This window comes from Melanostigma gelatinosum, assembly GCF_949748355.1.
Source record: "Melanostigma gelatinosum genome assembly, chromosome: 18".
NCBI classification, from domain to species: Eukaryota; Metazoa; Chordata; class Actinopteri; order Perciformes; family Zoarcidae; genus Melanostigma; species Melanostigma gelatinosum.
Window position 1 is genome coordinate 20,536,374 of NC_136651.1, and position 16,296 is coordinate 20,552,669.

General features: G+C 42.9%; 1 protein-coding gene across 1 annotated transcript in view; it reads right to left on the bottom strand.

The window, feature by feature from the left end:
• The window catches only part of slc12a2 (solute carrier family 12 member 2), a 68,033-nt gene that overhangs the window by 26,649 nt on the left and 25,088 nt on the right, over nt 1–16,296 (bottom strand). Inside the window, 13 exon segments of the mRNA XM_079290037.1 lie at nt 893–994; nt 1,361–1,484; nt 1,793–1,900; nt 2,181–2,341; nt 2,434–2,518; nt 2,807–2,922; nt 2,925–2,933; nt 3,695–3,803; nt 4,017–4,127; nt 4,846–4,985; nt 7,719–7,814; nt 13,743–13,818; nt 15,062–15,181. Of these exon segments, the coding sequence (XP_079146163.1) occupies nt 893–994; nt 1,361–1,484; nt 1,793–1,900; nt 2,181–2,341; nt 2,434–2,518; nt 2,807–2,922; nt 2,925–2,933; nt 3,695–3,803; nt 4,017–4,127; nt 4,846–4,985; nt 7,719–7,814; nt 13,743–13,818; nt 15,062–15,181 (1,357 nt within the window).

Below are 16,296 nucleotides of genomic sequence, written 5' to 3' on the forward strand. Positions count from 1 at the left end.
CTTTTGTACTATCAAGAATTACCATTTATTTTGGAACCATTTAAAACCTATCAAATAGAAAAAGGTTGATTTATGAAACAAGCAAGTAAGTGGACAAGGTAGCATAACTCTGTCTTTTGATTCCCAAAAGTGCAATGTCCCGCTCCCCCCAGCCGATAAACCACTAGATTGTGAAACAAAAGCACTTGATTTCAATGGAAGGACCACAATCACTGGACTGGCTCGCTGAGTGAATCCATGTCAATCTTTAGCGCTTAACTTTGCCATTCGTCAACAGGCCAAATGTGCGTGTCAAAGTTCACTTAAAGCGTTTTCACATTGCTGACCTCTGAGGTAACTAAAGGCCAGAAAGTCGAAAACCGGAGACGCTATCACAGCCTAGTAGCAGGTACGTCTGTTGAGTAAAATGTCTTAACTAATGATCCAGTTAAGCGTCAAGCCGAGTCTGCTGCCGTTTCTTGAATTTGTCTGACGATGCGTCTCCGGGTAAATGGCCACATGATAGAAATGCCATCTACACGCCTGCTGTGAATTCTCTAGACAATGAGCAGCTCATTCACACACAGACTTTGTATGGGGAAGCTGGCAGGGTAAAGTCTGTTTAAACACAGCTCTCTGGCTGGTGTCTACATAATTTCAGGGTTGCAGTGCAAGTGTGCTTAAAATAATAGGAAGTGTTTGTAGCTCTAAGCTTTTAGAGCAGTTAGACGTGGCCTGTAGCTGTAGAGAGCCTCAAAGTAATTCCTTCTGAAACCCCAATTAAACACCATATGACCCGTCACTCTGTCATAGTGGCTGATGAGCCACAATCAAACAAGGGACGTCTCTTATAATAAGTTTCTCTGTAGCCTTAACTTCTGGATCTAGATTTGAATTTATATTTTTATCTTACCTGGTGAGTTAGCCAGTGAGGCGTGGAACACAGAAAAGTTGATCAAGGCATAGGACGCCAAGAAGAAGTTGGAGATGATGGGGGCAATTATGTTCAACTTCGCTGCAAGGAAAAAATGTAAAAACAGTCAACTTAGAGTGGGCCAGACCTCAAATGTCATGTCCTCTAGTCCTGTCAGCAAGAACAAGTGGAAAATGACAGTTTACCCTGCTGGCATCAACAACACAGTGTAACAAGTCACTCCATTCGTTAGACCACCAAACACTTGTCAGATTTGGTAGATATTCATTATCCCCAGAGGATGAGTCCTGAGGACCATGCCTTTTGCTTTAGTAAGTTTTCAGGAAAGAACTATGTCATTTTACTAATTATTGGTCCATGCAATGCAAAGTAAAATTGTATTAATTTATTATTGGAAACTTTACATTTAATTTATGTAAAAATTGATTGAGCGGTGTGCAGCCGTACCGATGAGGATGAAGGCCAGAGCGATGCCGAAGGTCAGGATGTAGCCTCGGAGGGGCTCGTTGTTCTTGCCGTAGCCTTTGGCGAACATGCCCAGGCCGGGGTAGATGTTGTCCTTACATAGAGCCTGTGGGAAATTAGGGGTGTCACGATATTACGTGTTGCAAGACTTTATCGAGTTTTAAAAGCAATATAGATTTTTGATGAATAGTTGACATGCAAAGATTGGTGGCTCAGATTGCACAAAAACGCAGTGCTGTGATGTTGAATGTTACAGGGACTGTAACACACAGCCCTAGTGGAAATGGAACATCATGTAACATGATCGTTGAAGTTGATCAAAAACTACAAATGTAACTACAGTTCAAATCCATAAGTAAACTGCTCACTGGATATTGCTGTAATTCATTAAGATACCTTTTGGTCGGTTCTTACCTGAAAAACTTTAGGTGCACTGACTAAAGAGGCCAGCGCTGAGGACAGAGTGGCAGAGAAGATTCCAGCGGTGATGACTGGCCCGAAACCAGACACCATGCTCATCACCTGAACAAACGATTGAAGCAAAATTGAATGGTCTGACTTTTGCACCCAACAACCAACCCTTTTTGATATTTTTTCGACCTCCGTCTCTGAAAGAATTCAAGGATCATTTATTGTCATTATGCAACACAGGGTTGCACAACAGCATGCAGTTGTAGCCCATTTGCAACACAAGAAAAAACTCAACAAACAGAACAAAAACAGTAGTGCATTTCGATAGCAAATGTTCCTTAAGGTTCCTAATAACCTTCAAACCTCATCTTGTGATGGAGCTGCTTCGTACCTGGAAGTCGTTCTGCAGTCCGTAGCGGCAGCCGCCTGTTACGGTCTTGCACGAGGAGAAATCATAGCCGAATCTGCAGGCGGCGTCGGTGCAGTTCGTCAGGAACTGAGCACTGACTGTGTCGTTTGCGTTCCCGGTGGCGTCTCTCACAATGCAGGAGCCTGGTGTGAAACGAGCACACTCGTGAAAACTTTGTCAAGAAATGTGATTCCGTTCTACAGAGCTATGCAGAATGTCACATAGAGCACTGCACCTGTGGAAACAGCAACACCCAGGTAGACTATTCCTGTGATCAATATGGCCAGCAGGGTTCCTCTGGGGATGGCCAGCTGTGGGTCCTGCAACAACCAACCACAACTCAGACTCAAGATAACAAGCAATCCATCCATCACAAACCTTTTAATTCTTATCAGTGAAGGGCTTTTAAGAGATGTCATCGATCCTCTGACTGCCACACTGAAGGTCACCAGCTCAATCACCGTTACCCCATGAAAGCACCACTCAGTCGGCCGTGCAGCAGAATCTACACAGACGACGAGTTTGCTTTGTTTGAAAGCTTTAGTCGAATCTATGACATCAGGATTAAAGCCCCTTTAGGAGTCTGTTCATGATTAAAGTCGGCTTACAGCGAGGTCTCCTGAAATGTTGGCTCCAGCCAGAATACCAGTGGCAGCAGGAAAGAATATGGCGAAGACTGAGAAGAACGTCTCTCCTTTTCGGAAGTCAGGGCCCATGTTTTCCACATGATTGTACCTGATGGGGGAATAAGAGTTTTAAACACCAAGACGGAAGCTGACGAAGTCCTAATGCTAACAGTGCTCAGGGTTATGAGTAGGGCTGGCCCCTCTCCGTCTATTCATCGGTCGTTTTGGTCTTAGTCGACTAAGATCTCTTCAGCGGATTTATACGTAATTTATACTTGACGAAGTGAAGCCAGCGAGCGTCAGAAATTGACGTCTTTGCAAGAGGTCACAGCGCTTGGTCGTGCACCTCTGAATTTTTGTAACTCGGTGTGCACGATCACGTGACTGTCACAAATAGTTTGGTGATAAAAGTATACATGTATAGGGACTTTACAAAGAAGGTCAATTCGCTTTTAGATGCTTTTGAAACAAGGTCTAAAAATCTACTTCTGAGTAAATACTTTGCAGCCAAATCTAATTGTTTAGAGGTCGGTTTATGGCTAGAGTACAAACGCCTCAGTATATGCTCGGACCTCGCACGCCGTCTGCGGAAGCTCACGCTACGGTGCCAAGCACGAGTATTAAAGCTTGAGTTGTTTTTTTAATGATCAATGAGTTATTTACAAGAAACACGAACACATCTGTGGTACACAAAAGATTTAAAGTGGTATTTTTGTGTTTCTTTGTGGGTAAGCGATGAGGCCACAAAATGCACACAGTGTGAGTCGTCTACGAATGTCTTTGGTGGAGGACAGCCCTCGATATGAGGTGGTACAGATGTGTATTCTGCCCTAAATGAAGATGACTTGAGAAATCAGCGTGTGGTCGTACCGTCATAGCCGAGGAAGCCCATAGATTCCTTTGACTTGAGAGGAATGAAAGTTCCGATGAAGTAGTTGAATATGGCTGCGATGAGGACAATGAGCAAGAATATTTGGGCCTGCAGGGAGGAAAATCGACCCAATTCATTAGTCACAACAGATCTTTTAAACCAATGTATGAATCATTCATTGTGTGTGTGTGTCTGAGTCTAATGGGTTTTTTAAAGCCTGTTCTGGGAATTTTCATCAGAGGCTTAGACTTGAGCACTTCTAGCTTCTAGGCAGTTTGTGTTGTGTTGCTGTGTATCAGAGATGGGATGCCCTGCTCGTACCTTGGCCTCCCATTCCATTCCTGCCAAGGAGATGCCCAGGAGAAGGATAACCGTGATGGTGCCGATGATGCGGACATCGTTGACGTCATCTGTCATCAGGGCATCTACACCCTGAGAGACAACACAAGGAGTTGTTATATAGTTACATAAATTGAGTCCATCCTCTCCATCTCCGTCTGGTACGCTGCAGCCACAGCCAAGGACAAGGGCAGACTGCAGCGTATCATTCGCTCTGCTGAGAAGGTGATTGGGTGCAATCTGCCGTCTCTCCACGACTTGTTTGCCTCCTGGACCCTGAAGCGGGCAAGAAATATTGAAGCCGACCCCTCTCACCATGGCCACAAACTCTGCGAGTCCCTTCCCTCTGTCAGGAGGCTGCGGTCCATCAGGACCAAGACCTCACGCCACAAAAACGGTTGCTTAAAAACAGTTTGTTTAGAAGTCGTTTCAGATTCTAGGACTCATACAATAGTTTAGAAAAAAGTCAATGATGGGACATTTTGACACAAGCCTCAAGCTTAAAACAGGAATATTTGTTTGAAGAGTTTAAACACCTTCAAGGAGCATTCACATTCAATTTGCCTATACATTGACAGCGAAACAGTAAGATGTCAACAACAAACTTGTATAAGAAAAGATCATGTTCCTTTCAGCTTACTCAGATTAGGTCTTTTTGAGTCCGTCTTTCAATAGTCAGGTCACCATTTGAACACAGACAGATTTTGCTTGCTCTTATCATTCCTGCTGATTGTCCACAACCTTCCTTTAGTCCAAAAACACCTTCCTACTCCTCAGTAGTAAAGCAGAAAAAAAGCACAAAGAGACTTACGGCAAGTAGTTCCACAACAGTTTCGGCAAAGCCCACCACATACATGGCCACAGCCACTGCATTGGCAAAGGCAAAGATCAGACCAATAGAACCTCCAAACTCTGGGCCAAGACTCCTCGAAATCAAGTAATATGCTCCACCTGGAAACAGAAGGTAATGGACAAGACGTTAGTAGCAGTAAACCGTTGTGAAAAGCTGGAACAAAATTGAATTAAGCAGATAATATAGATTTACTATTATTGTATTGGCTATATTAAATTGTAGATTGACTGTAAACTGTATTGTTAATGCATGCAGTAAGATGTTATGTTTGTAGGAAGTATTGCACTAGGGAATAAGTGTCAGCGGCCTGTCCCCCAGTCTGCCCCCCCACATAGGCCTGTCACAATAACTACGTTTGTTGGATGATATATTGTCCCAGAAATAATTGCAACAAACAATATTATTGTCAGTTAAGACTATTTTATGCCACTAACATAATGATAATATAGTAGCATGACAATGCAAGTTCATCGTTCCAAAGAGCAATGAACTTTTAATTCTTAAACACACAAGACATTGGAATCGGAATGTGGAAAGAATATGAGAATATCCTAAATAAATAACACGTACACAAAATTAAACCACACACCCAAACTATAACTAAATAGGCTAAGGCTGCGTGTGCAAAATGTGCCATGTAACAATAACCTCAAAATGATCGAGGCCATATCCATATAACCAATAAGCCGGTAACGTAAGAATGATGGAGGTCATTATTTATCGTATGATACGTCAAGAACGTAAAAATGATCAAGGTCATGAATTTATATCACGTGATTATCATGACAGGCCTCCCCCAACCCCACCTCTGAGATCAGGGCCCAGAGAGTTACATGACCAGAGCTAGAGCCCAATTCATCGACTTACACACCCTCCTCAGACTTGTCTGTTGTCTGGGACAAAAAGGGCCATCAAGAGACTTCCATTTGCACAATTATCAATAGCCAGTTATGCACTATCCTCTCAGCGAGTGATGTGTTAAAGAACACCACAACCACACAAAGCCCACAGTTGGGAGGTCTCCGAGGCAGCACATGCTTAAGGTTATTTTAGCTCGAGGATCACATATCACACTGCCAATCAACTGTTTGGGAGAGCGTGTCTGACCGGGCATGCTACCCGCCCGCAACAAAGAGCTTTGAGTTACCAAGAGGCCTGGATGGAAAACTCAGAAGCAAAGCTGCACTGTGTTGTAGACGCTTGTCTGTAGTACACTGATGTTGAATAATCAGTTTGATGTCCCCATGCACAAACTGAGCTCAATTAGGTCTGACCAGTCACCAAGGGGTAAGAAATCTCTGATCAGAGGACCCCCATCATCATCAATCATGAAATAATGTAATGACATTACTAATGAGTATACCACAATTGGCAGGACCAAATCAAAACTATCCCTTTAAGTTGTATACATATCCGAACACACAGAAGACGAAAAATAATACTGGGAGAGTCGCCGATCCTGCTTTTGACGTGGGTCAAAATCAAGAGCTCAGTTCAATCAATTTTTGATTTAGGATCGGAACTGTGACACCTCTACTGTGAACCCTCTTAACGGCTGCAGAATGTAAGCAGCAAACCAAACCTCACATCAGAATGAGGTCACTCAAGGTGATAATAATGGCAGGAAAGATAGTTGAAATCAGGTGCTCACATTGTATATGTGTGACCTGAAAGGAGCTGGCATAATGCAGTATAAGTAACACAGCTCCCTTCTTCATTTCAATGTGACCACTGCATCAAAGCTAAAGCACTCGGCTCAACTTTGGCTGCAAAGCAAAGTGACGTCATCCAGCAAGGCACCGACCGGGTTGGCCAGTGAAATGAGTGAAAGTTGCAAAATGCTGGTAGATTACTTTGTAATTCTACTATCCACCTCAATCGTCAAGCTGGAGGACAAAATAATAATTACAATAACCCTCAAACACATGGATCTGTTAGTCAAATCACAATCCCAGGATTAGGATTCCCATTCCATGTTCTCACCAGCACCTGAGCACCAGGAACGTTCTGTCCTCTGATCCCCAGTGACTTCATACATTTGAGAAGCAGACCCAAACAATCCCGACTCCAGGTCCACATGCTCGCTTTTTCTTTAGTTTTCAGCCACATCACGTGGATGAAAGGTGCTCAGCTGTCATGGCGGTAAATCTGTTAGTTTGAAGTTCAGCATCCCAATTACCATGCCTGTCAATGTGAATAACAGATGCACCTTGTTAGCTAGCTAGAGTTAGCTGGTAACATTTTTGCTAAGCTAACCCGACCCCGCCAGGCTTTAATCTCCCTCAGCTCCTACACAGCTCCTCCCCCTTGTCCAAATATGGTCACTTCTGGCTTTAAAAAAACAAAAACAAGATGGTGGCGGCCAAAGTGCTGAACTCGAGGCTTCAAAACAGCAGTCCACAAACCAATGGGTGACTACATCCACTTCTTATATGCAGTCTTTGGTTGTGTGCCTTCCTCAGAATCAAAAAGGTGTATGAAAGTTTAAACAGTCCTCATTAGCATATGACTGGCCCTATCCCATGAGGCCTCGCTGCAACCAATCAGTGTTGAGGGTCAAATATTTTGCAAAACGAGAAGGAATCCGATTTAACAAATTAAAACATTTTGCGAGCCTAATTTGTGTGATTCAGTGAATGAGAAATGTGCTGATATCCATTCACTGGAAACTCCTTTACTGAGACGACTGGGAGAGTTTTAACCCGTCTTTCAGCTGCACAGACAATGCTACACTGTGATGGATGACTGACAGCTACCCGTGCTGGTTGAAACCACACCTGGTCACTGGTGTTTTCTACCTTGGTGATCATTCTACAGAAAGCGATGCGTACCTCCTCGTACAAATCCGTTGGTGGCGATGGCTGATGTGGAGAGGCCGGTGATGGTTGTCACTACGGTGGCCATGGCAACGATCAAACAGGACAGAACTGTAGAGAAAAAACACAAACAAAAACACGGAATGACCTGTATGAATCTCTTAAATGAAAAGAATGTGCAACACTGTTAACAGTTTTCTAGCCGGCCTTCCAAAAACTCAGAGCTCCGTGAAAAGTAACGGCCCGGCCACGAAGGAGAGCTACTGCAGTGCAGTTGGCCACATGTGTCACTTTGTGGTGATATTTCACATCAAAGCAGAGAATTAACAACAAGTGCTGGGAAGGGGGGGGGGGGGGGGGGGGGGGGTTCAGGAACAGTTGGGAGTTGTGTTGTGTGTGAAGCGAGAAAATAACTGACACGGAGTGTTGAACACGGGGTCAGAAGTGGCCACCCAGCGAGCAGCAGAATGTCAATAAATACGGGCTCGCTAAATTTTCTGCACGACAACATTTGAATTACGTGCAGTCTTTGTCCCATCCCAGTAAAACACTGGCTGTGTATCAAACGGGCTCCTGACCCGCCGAATGATGATTCTCTGTAGCCTGGGTTGACATCAGTGAAAAGGGAAGTATCAAAATGAGTTGAAAAAGGAAAACTTCCCCCCCGAAGGGACCGGCTGTATATCTATCACCAGCGTTACCTTGAATTACAAAAGAAAACTTTTTCTCGTATGCCTCCAATGAGGAATAAAGAAAACAGAGAAGATTTCCTCAAGAACTCAGAAAATATGTTTGTTATTTGGGTCCAATCAATCCATTACTCTCTCTGTTGCCTTAACACAGGGAGAGTCATGGATTGATTGGACCCAAATAACAAACATATTTTCTCACTTCTGGCCATGCAGATAGTATAGCTATATAGATATTGCAGTGGTGTATAGTAATGAAGTAGAAATACTTCGTTACTATAGTTAAGTGTTTTTTTTGGATATCTGTACTTTACTTTACTATTCATATTTCTGTTGACCTTTACTTTTACTTCACTACATTTTGCAAAGAAAACTGATACTTTGACTCCGATACATTCCCCTGAAACCTTCGTTACTCGCTACAAAATCAAATCTATCTTTAGAAACAAAATGAATCATGAGAGCAGCGTCAGGGACTGTGGTGGAACACAGACTGCAAGCAAGCAGGTTTGGTGAACCAGTGGTCCTAGCAGCAAGTTAAATCATTGGTTAATCACGTCAATGCACAATTGCAAACAAGTGCTCTCAAAGCCGCGGTGTTGTGATTCCCAGTGATGACAGGATGCTACATGCTATAAGCTAGCGAGCGACAACATGAGTAGCATTCCACTCAGGACGGGTGGGATGAGGAGAGGTGGATGGGTCAAACTAACACTGTGTTTCCTCCAGGAGGCCGCAGTTTGTGCCGTGTGTGAAACGAGAAGCCAATGTTGATTTATTTGTGACGTGACTTCCGCACTTAAGCAACGCCACTTCCGTAGATATTTTAACGCAAACCACGATCTTTTCCTAAACCTAACTAAGTAGTTTCATCGCCTAAACCTGAGTTGTTTCCTGTGAAGATGGAAGTTTATTTTGAAAAGACAGAATGCATGTAACAAGCCAAAACAGACTCATGTTGCTGGACGTTTGCAGGAAAAACGCACGAAAAATGAGGAGTAACTTTTCATAAGACATCAATAAAACGGGGATGAATTTATATCATTGTATGAAGAGAGTGACATGAGAATATCAATCTCATGTCTGTAAGTTAAATCAGCTATAATCACTCTTTTAAAGTGATTAGTGACTCGTCTAAAACATTTTAAAAAGGAATAACTTCAACAGAATCATTCTACACACTGTAGCTTCTTTACATTCTAATAGAATGTAAAGAAGTTATATTCTATTAGAATGTAAAGAAGTTACATTCTAATACAATGTAACTTCTTTACATTCTAATAGAATGTAAAGAAGTTACATTCTAATAGAATTGCCTTCTGAAGATGAACAGGACATTTTTCAGTTTCCAGTAATGGTTGGGTTGTTACTTTGGGTGCTGCTTTAGTATTGATCATGTTTTGATATTTGAGTCATGTTGTGGATGATCAGATGGAGTTATGATGTAGCAGTCGCCCAATTGCAGATTCAGCTTGAGCAAAACCTTTGTCTATTGTGTTCAAATCAGGCCATAGGAGTTTACAAGGCAGGTGTCCTTTCTCTAAGCACTGACCTGATGCATCAAGTGGATATGTTTTGCTGAACATAATATTATGCATTGGCCCTCTACATCCTCTAGTCCAGGGATTCCCAAAGTGGGGTGCGTGCACCCCTGGGGGTGCGCGAGCTGCCTCTAGGGGGTGCGCGAGAGGAAAAGTGTAATGGCGGTCTGATGGTGTAATAATATTAAATATAAAAAAAAATGTAATTTTAATTTAAAAACTGTCAGGTGGGACATCTGAAGCTATCGGTCATAAAAGAGGAGAGGGACAGAGAGAGAGAGAGGAATCGGAGGCGAGGGGAACGGAGAGGTGCGTTGGGGAGAGACCGGGAGAAGAAATCGAGCCAGAGTCAGAGGAAGATGAGACGGAGGAGACCGAAAAGGAGGAAGGGATAGCACAGACAAATCGGGAGCACATCGGCCCATCGCGGAGTCAAGGTGAAAAAAGAGGAAACGAGAGTGAGCATCAGACTGGGAAAAAAAGAGGAAATATGATGAAAAGTATGTGTGTCTGGGCTTCACTTGGATTGGCAACGCAGATTCCCCAAAGCCACAGTGCGTGGTGTGCAGTGAGGTTCTGGCTAACAGTCTGAAGCTCTTATTTACGTCGCCACCTGAACACCAAGCATGCCAGTGCAAGTCAAAAGCACCTTACATTGTTTATATCGAAATGGAGTGGTCTCACCGACGTCACGATCTCCTTAGTTACGAGGTCGGTCGGCCATGTTGGAGTACATACAGATCCTACATGGCGGCGCGTAAACAAGGAAGTGCGGCGAAAATACAATACTTTGAATCACTGGATAGTGCATCAAAGGTTCGCTACCTGGCCAAATTGAAGGTTATTGGTAACTTGGATCCCTATACGATGAGTGCAGATGGTTTCAGTGCCGATCCTACTTATCTTCCATCGGTAAACTACGCCAACATCTACACGTATCTCGTGAACACCCCCAGTCCTTACACGAAAGACGAGCTGGAGTGCTACAAAGGGCTCGACGCTTATAATCAGTTTGTCAGTGGATGGGTCCGAGACGTCAAAGCAACGGTCGTCGAGAATTCTCATCTCGTCATTGGAAGAGTAAATATATACAGATCTGGTCAGATATTTAGCAATATTCAATGTTTACTCAGCGCAAACAGACACGTGTGTTTGTTTACATTGTACGTGCACGTCATTGTGTGCGTGTGTGTAGGAATTAACTTTAAACTAACCCCTAACTTCATCCCCCCCACACATATATATATATATATACATATATATATACATATACATATATATATATATGATCTGACGTTAAACTCGTATCAAGCAATGCTGAGGCTGCATCTCTGTGTTTCGCCTGTTGTACACGCTCGACGGTCTCTGGTACCGACTGCTGTCACGGGCCGATGAAGCTTCGGTAACCTTCTCATGTCCAAGTTTAATTTATATTTCCTTTATTAAATACTGTTCACAAACGAATTTGTATATAAAATCACTGACCACTTATAAAGTGATCCGCACATACTCTAGTGTACGCCAAATTCCATTCCTTTATATCTCGAGAGATGCGTGACAGCCATTTCTGGCGACGTCGCTTGGATAGCTCCTTCGTGTCATTTCCTTGATGTGTAATGACCGCTGGCAAACGAAAGAATGATTTCTTGTCTCTATCAGCTCTGCTGCCACAACCAAAGACAGCACAAAAGTTCACCACCGATAGGTTATGCGACTCAGCCGTGCATGCCAGTGGCTTTGTGTGTACTCCAACATGGCCGACAGCTAAACTGTGACGTCACACGAGACCACTCCATTGGAGGAGTTACAAAACAGCCAAAAACAACTGGAGTCTCATTCATGTGTTGGGTCTATAAATGACGCACTACGGGCTTCATATCTGGTTACAGAATAGCGAGAAAGGGGCTACCGCACACAATCGCCGAAGACGTGAGCTTGCCAGCTGCCAGAGAGATGGTGGAATGTATGATTGGGGAGAAAGAAGCAAAACAGTTGGACGTGATCCCGGTGTCCAACAAGACTGTCGCGCCGCATCGATGCTTTGTCCGAAGACATCCTGGCTTCATTAGTCGGTCATTAATTGTAAATTAAATGTGATAATCTGCCTCTGAGCCTGTGCGTGTGTGCTCGCATCCTGACTGCTCTTTAAAAGTGACGCCTTGTGTCACTGAAAGTTATTGAAACGTTGTTGCAGTGTTTCAGGGCGTTTTCACACCTTCAGTTCGTTTGCTTTGTTGCAGTTGCTCCTTTGTTCGGTTTGTGTTCACACTGCAACATTTAACAGCGGACTAAATCTTGTAAACAAATGCCACGCGCGAGCAAACTGTTCTCTCATTGGTCCGATTATTATGCGGCTATAAAGGCTTAAAAGGCTCTGGTGCTTCTTTTTTTTAATTTTTTATTAAGGGGGGGGGGGGGTGTGCGCGAACCCGGTCGGGATGTAGAAGGGGGTGCGCGGCCTAAAAAGTTTGGGAACCGCTGCTGTAGTCTAATGAGCAGACTTATAAACGCACTGTTACAACTCCTTCATAGTGTCATATTGCTTTTCGGAGAATTATGATGATAAGTTCATAGTAGATGCAAAAGTATACTTATGTACAATATATTATGTTGAACATTGTTGCTCCTGGATGGATCACAGCCAACCCAATTATTTTCAACACAGCTCCATGTCCTTGGTCATGGTGCCACAGCACTGAAAAGAATAAACTTCATCATTCTCAACATTCTGACCCTTTGCTTTTTTATTAACAGCATTTACTTGTACTTTTACTTTCAATACTTAAGTACATTTGTGAGGGTTTTAAGTTTTATTTCATGCATTAAGTGTCTGTGAGATGGTGTTTGAGGAATGTGCTGGAGTGGGGGTGGTGTGAAAGTGGCAGGGAGAGGTGTGAAGTTTAGGACAATGGGGCATAGGCCCAGGTGGGTCTTGTTGGACTTCAGCCAATCAGTGAGCTGATCAATGAGCTGAGGAATGCAACTTGAGGGGACAACGGGTTTGAAGCTCTGGGGGGTTTTCAGATCTTCTGCTGGCCACCGAGGAGGCAGACCAGCCTTCTGGGTGGCTCGGATTGGATCTCACATTTGATTTTATATATAGGTTTGTTTTGTTAATAATTGTGTGATTCGGTTTGTAACTGTTTGTATCTGTTTTTATGCTTCTTGGATAATAAATCCATTTGATTTTTACTTTAACCTGCTGTTGTGTTTTGGAGGCGATAGAGACAGCATGGCTGCAAGGGGGGGGGGGGGGGGATTTCTCCCTGTGTCGAGAAGTTGTGGCCTTAACAAATTTAATATCAGAAAATTACTTTTGATACTTAAGTACAATAAATATCAGATACTTTAAGACTTTTACTCAAGTAGTATTCTAATAGGTGACTTTTACTTGTCATTTTCCAGTAAGGTATCTTTACTTTTACTCAAGTATGGCTCTTGGGTACTTTATACACCACTGAGATATTGTAATGTACATACTTTCAACAGCATTCTTTCATTTCAAAACATGAAAATGTGTCTACAGATTCAAACACTGCTTTTATTACAATGAACAACCTTTATGAATGTTTTAGTTAACTTAGGTTCAAGATTACATAACCGTTAATATGATATTGGCTGTTTGCGTGACTTTTGAAAATGATGCAAAGGCAGTAATAGGGGAAGTAACAAAACGTCCAGTCCTTTGTCGCTGTTCTCACGCCTTCAGCCATAGGCAGGTTGCGCACACACACAACTTCCCAAGTCCAAAAAACTAACTCACAATAGAGGGCTGGAGGATTCTAAACAGGTGAGAGATCTCTGCTTACCAATTCCAGACTGACCCACGATCCAGGACATGCGGATGAAGAGCATCACACCCCAGATGTTCAGCATGCAGCGGACCTGCAGAGGGGGGGGTTACTGTGAGTGCATGAGGAGATGGCAACGGCTGGGTTTCTACTAATGAAGGATCCCACCGTTATTTCATATTGACAATAACTTTAAATGCAACACGATTTCAACATACATTGTGAGGGGAAGAGTGACAAAGTGTCTCCACACAACTAATTCACCACAGAGATGTCTCGTAAGGTCGTTGTGGAAAAAGCAAACAGCTTTTAACAGCAAACAGAGGAGAGGACTGCTGGAGAGTATAGAGATTTGTCTCAATGAAGCTTTTTTTACTCCGTTCTTAGTTCCCTACCACAGTTTAGAGGAAAGCTGCACCGATACTGATGCAATGCACCACCTTGTGTGTGTGTGTGTGTTTGCATCCTATTTGACTTCTCAAGTGGCTGAATGTGCCTGTTGAGCTCTTGATTGCCGATCCAAAGAAGTACAACTTTATTTCTACGACTTTTCTCTTGTTGAGTTATGACTTTATTCTCCTGACCTAAGGCCCGGCACTTTTTCTTGTTAGAACCAAACTCATCAAAATGAAATCATAAAAAGGAATGGAAACAAAATAACTTCTGAGCTAAACTACAACAGGGACTGTGTTCAAAACAGCCCAGTCCTTAATAAAAGCCTTTATAAACCAAGAGACATGAGTGTGAGGTTTGTGTTAGAGAGGAAGGAAGTACTTCTTCAGTCAAAATAAAGCAGGATGATAATATCCAGACTGCTGACTGTACTTTCAATAAAATGAAACCCGTGTCAAACAGACCTCATGGTGAACCACATCTCAGTCTTTGTACCTTCCTCAGTGGTTTAACCACCGACCGACCACCATCTGAGCTACAAGTCATTCACACTCATAACCCAAAATCATCAACACAGTGTCGTCTACTTGCACAGTTATGATGATAGAGTGACACACGTTTCACCTTTGATCCACTTAATTGAGTTCAACTGGAACTATTAAAGTGGACAAACAGTGAAGCTATTCAAACAGTGAAGCTATTTCTCTTTCAGCAGGCAAGCCGCAACATTTACTGTAGTTTCAGCTTTGTAGCGTTTTTAGTGAAAATATTCTGCAACTCCGTTTGGCCATCCCACACTGGTCTTACTGTAGCTAATACCTCAGAGTATAACAGGACATCTTTGGACTGTTGGTAAGTCTCGATATGTTGAAAAATAAAAGATTTACTGACAACAAAGGAAAGCGGGGTTTGAAAAAATTCATTGCATTCTGAAAGTGACTCACCAGCACCCCCTTAACCCAGCCAAACTTGACCACTCCTTTGGAGTCGACTGCTTCCTTAGCAGCAGCCTCCTCGGGCGGGGTGAGCTCATCCCCGTTGGCAAAGCCATCCTCAAAGGGCTCCTAAAAAACACAAAAAACAGAATCATGTTCATGTTCGGAGAGACATTGCTGTAGTCATTCATAGCTTGCTGATGAGACGCATTACGGTAGCCCGAGAGCCAGAGCATTCCAATTTGGTCCATGGGGGGAATCCTGGGTGTGGCTCAGGTGGGACAGGGAAGAAATCCCAACGGTGGAGTGTGATGGGCTGAGACAAATGTCAATCATGCAAACCAGCCCCAAAAAAACACTTTTCTGCCGATTAGCCCAATCAAGTGAAACCAACCAAGGACAAGTTAAAATAAATTCTTAAAACTACAAACTGTAGAAACACTTTTGTTTTTCCAAAGAAAAGTTACTTTCGTCAGATCAGGTTTACAGTTTGGTTTTATTGTACATGCTGGGGGAAAGAAACGCCACACTCGAGTATTGTCACGGTTAAATGTCAGGTCTCTGTCAGGAAAAACATTTTTAATCAATGACTTTATTGTTCGGCACAAACTGGACATTTTGTTTTTAACTGAAACTTGGTTAAATCAAGATAACAGTGCAGCTGTTCTTATTGAATCAACACCTCCCAACTTCAGTTTCATGAGCGAAACAAGAGCGCATAAGAAAGGAGGTGGAGTTGCTATTTTATTTAATGATTCTCTTCAATGCAAGCAGATGTCCTTTGGTCATTTTAGTTCTTTTGAATATGTGGCTCTGAATTCCACTCAAGCTTTAGTCCTAAACATTTACAGACCGCCTAAATACTGTGCAACCTTCTTTGATGAGTTTACTGAACTGCTGTCTGTAATCTGTATTGATTTTGACTGTGTTGTTATTGTTGGTGATTTTAATATCCATGTTGATAATCCCCAGGACAGAGAGTCTATAGAACTATGTGGTGTCCTTGATAACTATGATCTGACTCAGCATGTGACAGGACCCACCCACAACAGGGGGTACACTCTGGACCTAATCATCACCAAAGGTGTAAACATTTCCAAGGTTGCTGTGACTGATGTTGCACTCTCTGATCATTTCTGTGTTTTCTTTGAGAGTGCAATCTCCTTGCACACAAATGTCCAAACCAAGGTTGTGACAAAGCGTTACATCTCTGAAAACACCAGTGAACTATTTATTCAGAAGTT